The sequence below is a fragment of the Schistocerca serialis genome, chromosome 4 (genome assembly GCF_023864345.2).
Source record: "Schistocerca serialis cubense isolate TAMUIC-IGC-003099 chromosome 4, iqSchSeri2.2, whole genome shotgun sequence".
Classification (NCBI taxonomy): Eukaryota; Metazoa; Arthropoda; class Insecta; order Orthoptera; family Acrididae; genus Schistocerca; species Schistocerca serialis.
Genome location: NC_064641.1, coordinates 869,797,126 through 869,808,248, shown reverse-complemented (window position 1 = coordinate 869,808,248; position 11,123 = coordinate 869,797,126). Strand labels below are relative to the sequence as shown.

At 53.8% G+C, this 11,123-nt stretch overlaps 1 protein-coding gene across 1 annotated transcript; it reads right to left on the bottom strand.

Annotated features, from left to right (window-relative positions):
* Positions 1–2,800: 2,800 nt before the first annotated feature.
* On the bottom strand, positions 2,801–3,103 carry LOC126474820 (uncharacterized). Its single transcript, XM_050102294.1, has one exon. It carries the CDS (start codon positions 3,101–3,103, stop codon positions 2,801–2,803), a length of 303 nt encoding a protein of 100 aa, XP_049958251.1.
* Positions 3,104–11,123: the final 8,020 nt, after the last annotated feature.

The window sequence follows — 11,123 nt, the reverse complement described above, 5'->3', positions numbered from 1 at the left end:
TGCGTGATTCGCGTGAGCGTCACCGCAACGGCAGGCGCCATTATCGTGATTCACATCAGCCTATGGACGTTAATGCCATTTATTCAAAGCCTTCTGCTTCATGTGCTTCTACAGCTCGTCGTGTTAATCAAGTTTTGCCAGACACTTCCTCTCGCATTCCGCGCGATGTGAGGAAACTTTTTGCGGCATTGAACATTTGCGGACGTTCTTCGCTTAGAGCTGGACACTGGTGCGTCAGTTTCTTTACTGAACAAATCTACGTATGACTTGCTTGGTTCGCCCCCGCTTCGTCGTTCACATTCCACACTGACTGCATTTACTGGACAGGAAACCTCAATGCTCGGAGTGTGTAGTCTGCAAGTCACGTAAGGTGCAACGACCCGTACAGTTTCTTTCCATGTGCTCCGCTCTAGTGATGCTACGAACGTTTTCGGCATGGACGCATTTGAACTCTTTGGCATCGCAGTTCAGGACAATGTACTTTGCATCAACGCTAGTGACCATGCAGACAGTGTTGCCGCACTATGTAATGAATTTGCTGAACTCTTTTCTGATGGCCTTGGTTGAGCCACAGACTTTGCAGCGCAAGTAGTGGTTAAAGACGATGCCATGCCTGTTTTCCGGCGCACACTCCCGGCACCGCACGCACTGCGTGACGCCGTAGCCGCTGAACTTAGGCATTTGCAAGACATTGGTGTCATTGAACCTGTTTTTGCTTCACCATGGGCTCCGCCTATAGTGTGTGAGAAGAAACCAAACAGTCGTCTCCGCATTTGTACTGACTTTGTCTACAGTAAATCCTCAGGCAGTGGTAGCTACATTTCCCTTACCGCGTCCAGAAGACATTTTTGATAAGCTTGGTGCGGGATAATTCTTTTCCACGATTGACTTACGGACGCATACTTTCAGCTTCCGCTCTTCGGACAGTCGCAGCGTTATTTTGTGATCAACACCCACCTGGCTTGCTCAAGTTTCGCCACCTTCCGTTCGGGTTGTGCTTCGGATCCTGCTATTTTTTAGTCTTATTTGCAGCAGTTGTGTGCCACTGTCCCTGGTTGTGCCAATTATCAGGTCGCACCCTTGATGAACATCTGAAGAATGTGCGTGCCTTGTTTACTGTACTTTTTCAGGCGGGACTTAAGTGTAACAGGGAAAAGTGAAAATGTTTTCAAACTGAGATTCAGTATTTAGGACTTGTGATTAACGGACAGGGTATCCACCACTCGCAGTCACATCTTAGGGCAATTAGAGACTTGCCAGCACACAGGAACTTGAAAGAACTTCAATCTGTGTTGGGCAGAATCACTTACTATATTCGGTTTACGGGGTGGCCGAACGGTTCTAGGCGCTACAGTCCGGAACCGCGCGACCGCTACGGTCGCAGGTTCGAATCCTGCTTCGGGCATGGATGTGTGTGATGTCCTTAGGTTAGTTAGGTTTAAGTAGTTCTAAGTTCTAGGGGACTGATGACCTCAGAAGTTGAGTCCCATAGTGCACAGAGCCATTTTATATTCGGTTTGTACCAAATTCATCGCAGATTGCAGCACCCTTGCATCGCCTTCGGCGTAAGAACGTTCCTTTTGTTTGGTCTTCGGAATGTGACACTGCTTTCCACAAGCTCAAATCTGCTTTGTTGAGTGATCGCTGTTTGATTCCTTTCGATCCCTGCAGTTGTTTTGTCTGTCGATGCATCTTCTCACAGCATCGTAGCATTAATTCTGTCGATCAACCGATCGCTTTTGCGTCTATATTGCTCAATTCTGCCCAGCAACACTATTCTCAAATCGAGAAAGAAACTTTAGCTATTGTATATGGAGTGACTAAGTTTCATGATTTTTTTGTACGGTCGAAAGTTCTAATTGGTCACCGATCATAAGCATGATCAGTCTCGTGTGGCTGTACGTCGTTCGTTGTAATCGGAAATCCTCCGTTTACTGCACGCTGGTCATTGGGTTATAGTGCGGACGAAGCAAATAGCGTGTCGTCACTACACTCAGGTCGGCATTGATAGATAAATCGAGAATTTGCTTTCTAACTGCCGCTCTTGCGCGGAGCATCAATGTGCTCCCCGCCAGCACTTCTTTGCGTGGGCAACTCCTACTGCGTCTTGGCAGCGCGTTCACATTGATTGTGCGGGTCCTTTCTGGGACATTCACTGGTTGATGGTTATTGATGCGTACAGCAACTTTCCTTTTGTTGTACCTATGTCCTCTACTACCTCTGCCAGCATTATTCGGGCTTTGACGTCTATTTTTTGCATTGACGGCCTTCCTGAAGTTATTGTCTCAGACAACGGCCCCAATTCGTGTCCTCAGAGATTGAAGCGTTCCTTGCTGCTAATGGCATTCTCCATTTGACCTCCGCCCCAGTCAAACGGCGAGGCTGAACGTTTGTCACAGATGAGCAAGTTGCGCGCCACACACTCTCGCGAGCGTGCGCTCTCGACTTTCCTTGCTTCCTATCGCTCTCAGCCACGCGGCACCCATTCCCCAGAGGAATTGCTACATGGCCGCGCTCATCGGTCCCTCCCGCAGCTGCTGCACACGCCGCCGCGCGCTCCCGCTGCTTTCCCTCGTTCTGGCTTGGGGCCGCATGATTTCGTGTGCTATCGCGTTTTCACTGGCAGGCAGCGCTGGGAACAGGGGCGCATTCTTCGCCAGATTGGCTGCGCCTTATTTCTCATTTCTGGTCCCTCTGGAACTGTGAAGCGACACTGGAACCAGGTTCGTTTGTGCCGTCCTCGGTTTTCTGCCGCTGCTTGTTTTCCGACAGAATTGGAGGCTTGGCGGTTCCCGCCGCCTCAGCGCACGACGCCACCGAAACCGCATCGGCCCCTCGCGCCTCCGCCGAGGGCGCGCCTGCCGTCGTCGCCGCTGTTGGTCCGGGCGCCTGCACCGGACAGGCGGCTCTGACAGCCGCCGCCGCCGTCGCCGCCGCAACCGAAGGACGCTGAGACTGCCGTCACGCCGCCGCCGCCGCCGCCGCCGCCGCCGCCGATGTATTCTGAGGCTGCCGTCACGCCGCCGAAGCCGCTGCCGCCACCGCCGCCGCCGATGGATGCTGAGGCTGCCGTCATGCCGCCGCCGCCGCTACCGTCGTCCATGGAGGTCGTTGCTCTGCCTCCGCCACCGCCACCGCCGCCGCCGTCGCCACCGCCGACTCCTCATCCGATGATACCCAGTCTCGGTGCGCGACCTGGGCAGATTTACCACAGGACGTTTTCCTCGCCAACCCCACAACACCCACCCTCACGAGGAATTCGGGGTCGCGGGTAGACAGCGCATACGGGTAGTCCAGCTGTCCGCCCCATCAACTATGATCCACCTGGCTTCTTCCACTCGCTGCCGGTTCATGGGGGAGGGATGCGGTATCCACAGCAACGATGCCACGGAATAGTTACTGAAGTCTTCACTACTAGACACACAGACGACAGCGCCCTCTAACTGGTGCTGTCGAGGTTTCACGAGGAGGGATCTGGTATCGACAGCAACGACGCCACAGAATAGATTCTGAGGTTGGCACTACGAGACAGACGACAGCGCCCTCTAGCTGGAGCTGTCGAGGTTTCACGGGGGAGGGATGTGGTATCGTCAGCAACGATGCCACGGAATAGTTACTGAAGTCTTCACTACGAAACACACTGCCGACAGAGCCCTCTAACTGGTGCTGTCGAGGTTTCAGGAGGAGGGATGTGGTGTCGACAGCAACGATGCCATGGAATTGTTACTGAAGTTGGCGCTTCGACACACACAGACGACAGCGCCCTCTAGCTGGAGCTGTCGAGGTTTCACGGGGGAGGGATGTGGTATCGTCAGCAACGATGCCACGGAATAGTTACTGAAGTCTTCACTACGAAACACACTGCCGACAGAGCCCTCTAACTGGTGCTGTCGAGGTTTCAGGAGGAGGGATGTGGTGTCGACAGCAACGATGCCATGGAATTGTTACTGAAGTTGGCGCTTCGACACACACAGACGACAGCGCCCTCTAGCTGGAGCTGTCGAGGTTTCACGGGGGAGGGATGTGGTATCGTCAGCAACGATGCCACGGAATAGTTACTGAAGTCTTCACTACGAAACACACTGCCGACAGAGCCCTCTAACTGGTGCTGTCGAGGTTTCAGGAGGAGGGATGTGGTGTCGACAGCAACGATGCCATGGAATTGTTACTGAAGTTGGCGCTTCGACACACACAGACGACAGCGCCCTCTAGCTGGAGCTGTCGAGGTTTCACGGGGGAGGGATGTGGTATCGTCAGCAACGATGCCACGGAATAGTTACTGAAGTCTTCACTACGAAACACACTGCCGACAGAGCCCTCTAACTGGTGCTGTCGAAGTTTCAGGAGGAGGGATGTGGTGTCGACAGCAACGATGCCATGGAATTGTTACTGAAGTTGGCGCTTCGACACACACAGACGACAGCGCCCTCTAGCTGGAGCTGTCGAGGTTTCACGGGGGAGGGATGTGGTATCGTCAGCAACGATGCCACGGAATAGTTACTGAAGTCTTCACTACGAAACACACTGCCGACAGAGCCCTCTAACTGGTGCTGTCGAAGTTTCAGGAGGAGGGATGTGGTGTCGACAGCAACGATGCCATGGAATTGTTACTGAAGTTGGCGCTTCGACACACACAGACGACAGCGCCCTCTAGCTGGAGCTGTCGAGGTTTCACGGGGGAGGGATGTGGTATCGTCAGCAACGATGCCACGGAATAGTTACTGAAGTCTTCACTACGAAACACACTGCCGACAGAGCCCTCTAACTGGTGCTGTCGAGGTTTCAGGAGGAGGGATGTGGTGTCGACAGCAACGATGCCATGGAATTGTTACTGAAGTTGGCGCTTCGACACACACAGACGACAGCGCCCTCTAGCTGGAGCTGTCGAGGTTTCACGGGGGAGGGATGTGGTATCGTCAGCAACGATGCCACGGAATAGTTACTGAAGTCTTCACTACGAAACACACTGCCGACAGAGCCCTCTAACTGGTGCTGTCGAGGTTTCAGGAGGAGGGATGTGGTGTCGACAGCAACGATGCCATGGAATTGTTACTGAAGTTGGCGCTTCGACACACACAGACGACAGCGCCCTCTAGCTGGAGCTGTCGAGGTTTCACGGGGGAGGGATGTGGTATCGTCAGCAACGATGCCACGGAATAGTTACTGAAGTCTTCACTACGAAACACACTGCCGACAGAGCCCTCTAACTGGTGCTGTCGAGGTTTCAGGAGGAGGGATGTGGTGTCGACAGCAACGATGCCATGGAATTGTTACTGAAGTTGGCGCTTCGACACACACAGACGACAGCGCCCTCTAGCTGGAGCTGTCGAGGTTTCACGGGGGAGGGATGTGGTATCGTCAGCAACGATGCCACGGAATAGTTACTGAAGTCTTCACTACGAAACACACTGCCGACAGAGCCCTCTAACTGGTGCTGTCGAGGTTTCAGGAGGAGGGATGTGGTGTCGACAGCAACGATGCCATGGAATTGTTACTGAAGTTGGCGCTTCGACACACACAGACGACAGCGCCCTCTAGCTGGAGCTGTCGAGGTTTCACGGGGGAGGGATGTGGTATCGTCAGCAACGATGCCACGGAATAGTTACTGAAGTCTTCACTACGAAACACACTGCCGACAGAGCCCTCTAACTGGTGCTGTCGAAGTTTCAGGAGGAGGGATGTGGTGTCGACAGCAACGATGCCATGGAATTGTTACTGAAGTTGGCGCTTCGACACACACAGACGACAGCGCCCTCTAGCTGGAGCTGTCGAGGTTTCACGGGGGAGGGATGTGGTATCGTCAGCAACGATGCCACGGAATAGTTACTGAAGTCTTCACTACGAAACACACTGCCGACAGAGCCCTCTAACTGGTGCTGTCGAAGTTTCAGGAGGAGGGATGTGGTGTCGACAGCAACGATGCCATGGAATTGTTACTGAAGTTGGCGCTTCGACACACACAGACGACAGCGCCCTCTAGCTGGAGCTGTCGAGGTTTCACGGGGGAGGGATGTGGTATCGTCAGCAACGATGCCACGGAATAGTTACTGAAGTCTTCACTACGAAACACACTGCCGACAGAGCCCTCTAACTGGTGCTGTCGAAGTTTCAGGAGGAGGGATGTGGTGTCGACAGCAACGATGCCATGGAATTGTTACTGAAGTTGGCGCTTCGACACACACAGACGACAGCGCCCTCTAGCTGGAGCTGTCGAGGTTTCACGGGTGAGGGATGTGGTATCGTCAGCAACGATGCCACGGAATAGTTACTGAAGTCTTCACTACGAAACACACTGCCGACAGAGCCCTCTAACTGGTGCTGTCGAAGTTTCAGGAGGAGGGATGTGGTGTCGACAGCAACGATGCCATGGAATTGTTACTGAAGATGGCGCTTCGACACACACAGACGACAGCGCCCTCTAGCTGGAGCTGTCGAGGTTTCACGGGGGAGGGATGTGGTATCGTCAGCAACGATGCCACGGAATAGTTACTGAAGTCTTCACTACGAAACACACTGCCGACAGAGCCCTCTAACTGGTGCTGTCGAAGTTTCAGGAGGAGGGATGTGGTGTCGACAGCAACGATGCCATGGAATTGTTACTGAAGTTGGCGCTTCGACACACACAGACGACAGCGCCCTCTAGCTGGAGCTGTCGAGGTTTCACGGGGGAGGGATGTGGTATCGTCAGCAACGATGCCACGGAATAGTTACTGAAGTCTTCACTACGAAACACACTGCCGACAGAGCCCTCTAACTGGTGCTGTCGAGGTTTCAGGAGGAGGGATGTGGTGTCGACAGCAACGATGCCATGGAATTGTTACTGAAGTTGGCGCTTCGACACACACAGACGACAGCGCCCTCTAGCTGGAGCTGTCGAGGTTTCACGGGGGAGGGATGTGGTATCGTCAGCAACGATGCCACGGAATAGTTACTGAAGTCTTCACTACGAAACACACTGCCGACAGAGCCCTCTAACTGGTGCTGTCGAGGTTTCAGGAGGAGGGATGTGGTGTCGACAGCAACGATGCCATGGAATTGTTACTGAAGTTGGCGCTTCGACACACACAGACGACAGCGCCCTCTAGCTGGAGCTGTCGAGGTTTCACAGGGGAGGGATGTGGTATCGTCAGCAACAATGCCACGGAATAGTTACCGAAGTCTTCACTACGAGACACACTGCCGACAGAGCCCTCTAACTGGTGCTGTCGAGGTTTCAGGAGGAGGGATGTGGTGTCGACAGCAACGATGCCATGGAATTGTTACTGAAGTTGGCGCTTCGACACACACAGACGACAGCGCCCTCTAGCTGGAGCTGTCGAGGTTTCACGGGGGAGGGATGTGGTATCGTCAGCAACGATGCCACGGAATAGTTACTGAAGTCTTCACTACGAAACACACTGCCGACAGAGCCCTCTAACTGGTGCTGTCGAGGTTTCAGGAGGAGGGATGTGGTGTCGACAGCAACGATGCCATGGAATTGTTACTGAAGTTGGCGCTTCGACACACACAGACGACAGCGCCCTCTAGCTGGAGCTGTCGAGGTTTCACGGGGGAGGGATGTGGTATCGTCAGCAACGATGCCACGGAATAGTTACTGAAGTCTTCACTACGAAACACACTGCCGACAGAGCCCTCTAACTGGTGCTGTCGAGGTTTCAGGAGGAGGGATGTGGTGTCGACAGCAACGATGCCATGGAATTGTTACTGAAGTTGGCGCTTCGACACACACAGACGACAGCGCCCTCTAGCTGGAGCTGTCGAGGTTTCACAGGGGAGGGATGTGGTATCGTCAGCAACAATGCCACGGAATAGTTACCGAAGTCTTCACTACGAGACACACTGCCGACAGAGCCCTCTAACTGGTGCTGTCGAGGTTTCAGGAGGAGGGATGTGGTGTCGACAGCAACGATGCCATGGAATTGTTACTGAAGTTGGCGCTTCGACACACACAGACGACAGCGCCCTCTAGCTGGAGCTGTCGAGGTTTCACGGGGGAGGGATGTGGTATCGTCAGCAACGATGCCACGGAATAGTTACTGAAGTCTTCACTACGAAACACACTGCCGACAGAGCCCTCTAACTGGTGCTGTCGAGGTTTCAGGAGGAGGGATGTGGTGTCGACAGCAACGATGCCATGGAATTGTTACTGAAGTTGGCGCTTCGACACACACAGACGACAGCGCCCTCTAGCTGGAGCTGTCGAGGTTTCACGGGGGAGGGATGTGGTATCGTCAGCAACGATGCCACGGAATAGTTACTGAAGTCTTCACTACGAAACACACTGCCGACAGAGCCCTCTAACTGGTGCTGTCGAGGTTTCAGGAGGAGGGATGTGGTGTCGACAGCAACGATGCCATGGAATTGTTACTGAAGTTGGCGCTTCGACACACACAGACGACAGCGCCCTCTAGCTGGAGCTGTCGAGGTTTCACAGGGGAGGGATGTGGTATCGTCAGCAACAATGCCACGGAATAGTTACCGAAGTCTTCACTACGAGACACACTGCCGACAGAGCCCTCTAACTGGTGCTGTCGAGGTTTCAGGAGGAGGGATGTGGTGTCGACAGCAACGATGCCATGGAATTGTTACTGAAGTTGGCGCTTCGACACACACAGACGACAGCGCCCTCTAGCTGGAGCTGTCGAGGTTTCACGGGGGAGGGATGTGGTATCGTCAGCAACGATGCCACGGAATAGTTACTGAAGTCTTCACTACGAAACACACTGCCGACAGAGCCCTCTAACTGGTGCTGTCGAGGTTTCAGGAGGAGGGATGTGGTGTCGACAGCAACGATGCCATGGAATTGTTACTGAAGTTGGCGCTTCGACACACACAGACGACAGCGCCCTCTAGCTGGAGCTGTCGAGGTTTCACAGGGGAGGGATGTGGTATCGTCAGCAACAATGCCACGGAATAGTTACAGAAGTCTTCACTACGAGACACACTGCCGACAGAGCCCTCTAACTGGTGCTGTCGAGGTTTCAGGAGGAGGGATGTGGTGTCGACAGCAACGATGCCATGGAATTGTTACTGAAGTTGGCGCTTCGACACACACAGACGACAGCGCCCTCTAGCTGGAGCTGTCGAGGTTTCACGGGGGAGGGATGTGGTATCGTCAGCAACGATGCCACGGAATAGTTACTGAAGTCTTCACTACGAGACACACTGCCGACAGAGCCCTCTAACTGGTGCTGTCGAAGTTTCAGGAGGAGGGATGTGGTGTCGACAGCAACGATGCCATGGAATTGTTACTGAAGTTGGCGCTTCGACACACACAGACGACAGCGCCCTCTAGCTGGAGCTGTCGAGGTTTCACGGGGGAGGGATGTGGTATCGTCAGCAACGATGCCACGGAATAGTTACTGAAGTCTTCACTACGAAACACACTGCCGACAGAGCCCTCTAACTGGTGCTGTCGAGGTTTCAGGAGGAGGGATGTGGTGTCGACAGCAACGATGCCATGGAATTGTTACTGAAGTTGGCGCTTCGACACACACAGACGACAGCGCCCTCTAGCTGGAGCTGTCGAGGTTTCACGGGGGAGGGATGTGGTATCGTCAGCAACGATGCCACGGAATAGTTACTGAAGTCTTCACTACGAAACACACTGCCGACAGAGCCCTCTAACTGGTGCTGTCGAGGTTTCAGGAGGAGGGATGTGGTGTCGACAGCAACGATGCCATGGAATTGTTACTGAAGTTGGCGCTTCGACACACACAGACGACAGCGCCCTCTAGCTGGAGCTGTCGAGGTTTCACGGCGGAGGGATGTGGTATCGTCAGCAACGATCCCACGGAATAGTTACTGAAGTCTTCACTACGAAACACACTGCCGACAGAGCCCTCTAACTGGTGCTGTCGAGGTTTCAGGAGGAGGGATGTGGTGTCGACAGCAACGATGCCATGGAATTGTTACTGAAGTTGGCGCTTCGACACACACAGACGACAGCGCCCTCTAGCTGGAGCTGTCGAGGTTTCACAGGGGAGGGATGTGGTATCGTCAGCAACAATGCCACGGAATAGTTACCGAAGTCTTCACTACGAGACACACTGCCGACAGAGCCCTCTAACTGGTGCTGTCGAGGTTTCAGGAGGAGGGATGTGGTGTCGACAGCAACGATGCCATGGAATTGTTACTGAAGTTGGCGCTTCGACACACACAGACGACAGCGCCCTCTAGCTGGAGCTGTCGAGGTTTCACGGGGGAGGGATGTGGTATCGTCAGCAACGATGCCACGGAATAGTTACTGAAGTCTTCACTACGAAACACACTGCCGACAGAGCCCTCTAACTGGTGCTGTCGAGGTTTCAGGAGGAGGGATGTGGTGTCGACAGCAACGATGCCATGGAATTGTTACTGAAGTTTTCGCTTCGACACACACAGACGACAGCGCCCTCTAGCTGGAGCTGTCGAGGTTTCACAGGGGAGGGATGTGGTATCGTCAGCAACAATGCCACGGAATAGTTACAGAAGTCTTCACTACGAGACACACTGCCGACAGAGCCCTCTAACTGGTGCTGTCGAGGTTTCAGGAGGAGGGATGTGGTGTCGACAGCAACGATGCCATGGAATTGTTACTGAAGTTGGCGCTTCGACACACACAGACGACAGCGCCCTCTAGCTGGAGCTGTCGAGGTTTCACAGGGGAGGGATGTGGTATCGTCAGCAACAATGCCACGGAATAGTTACCGAAGTCTTCACTACGAGACACACTGCCGACAGAGCCCTCTAACTGGTGCTGTCGAGGTTTCAGGAGGAGGGATGTGGTGTCGACAGCAACGATGCCATGGAATTGTTACTGAAGTTGGCGCTTCGACACACACAGACGACAGCGCCCTCTAGCTGGAGCTGTCGAGGTTTCACGGGGGAGGGATGTGGTATCGTCAGCAACGATGCCACGGAATAGTTATTGAAGTCTTCACTACGAGACACACTGCCGACAGAGCCCTCTAACTGGTGCTGTCGAGGTTTCAGGAGGAGGGATGTGGTGTCAACAGCAACGATGCCATGGAATTGTTACTGAAGTTGGCGCTTCGACACACACAGACGACAGCGCCCTCTAGCTGGAGCTGTCGAGGTTTCACGGGGGAGGGATGTGGTATCGTCAGCAACAATGCCACGGA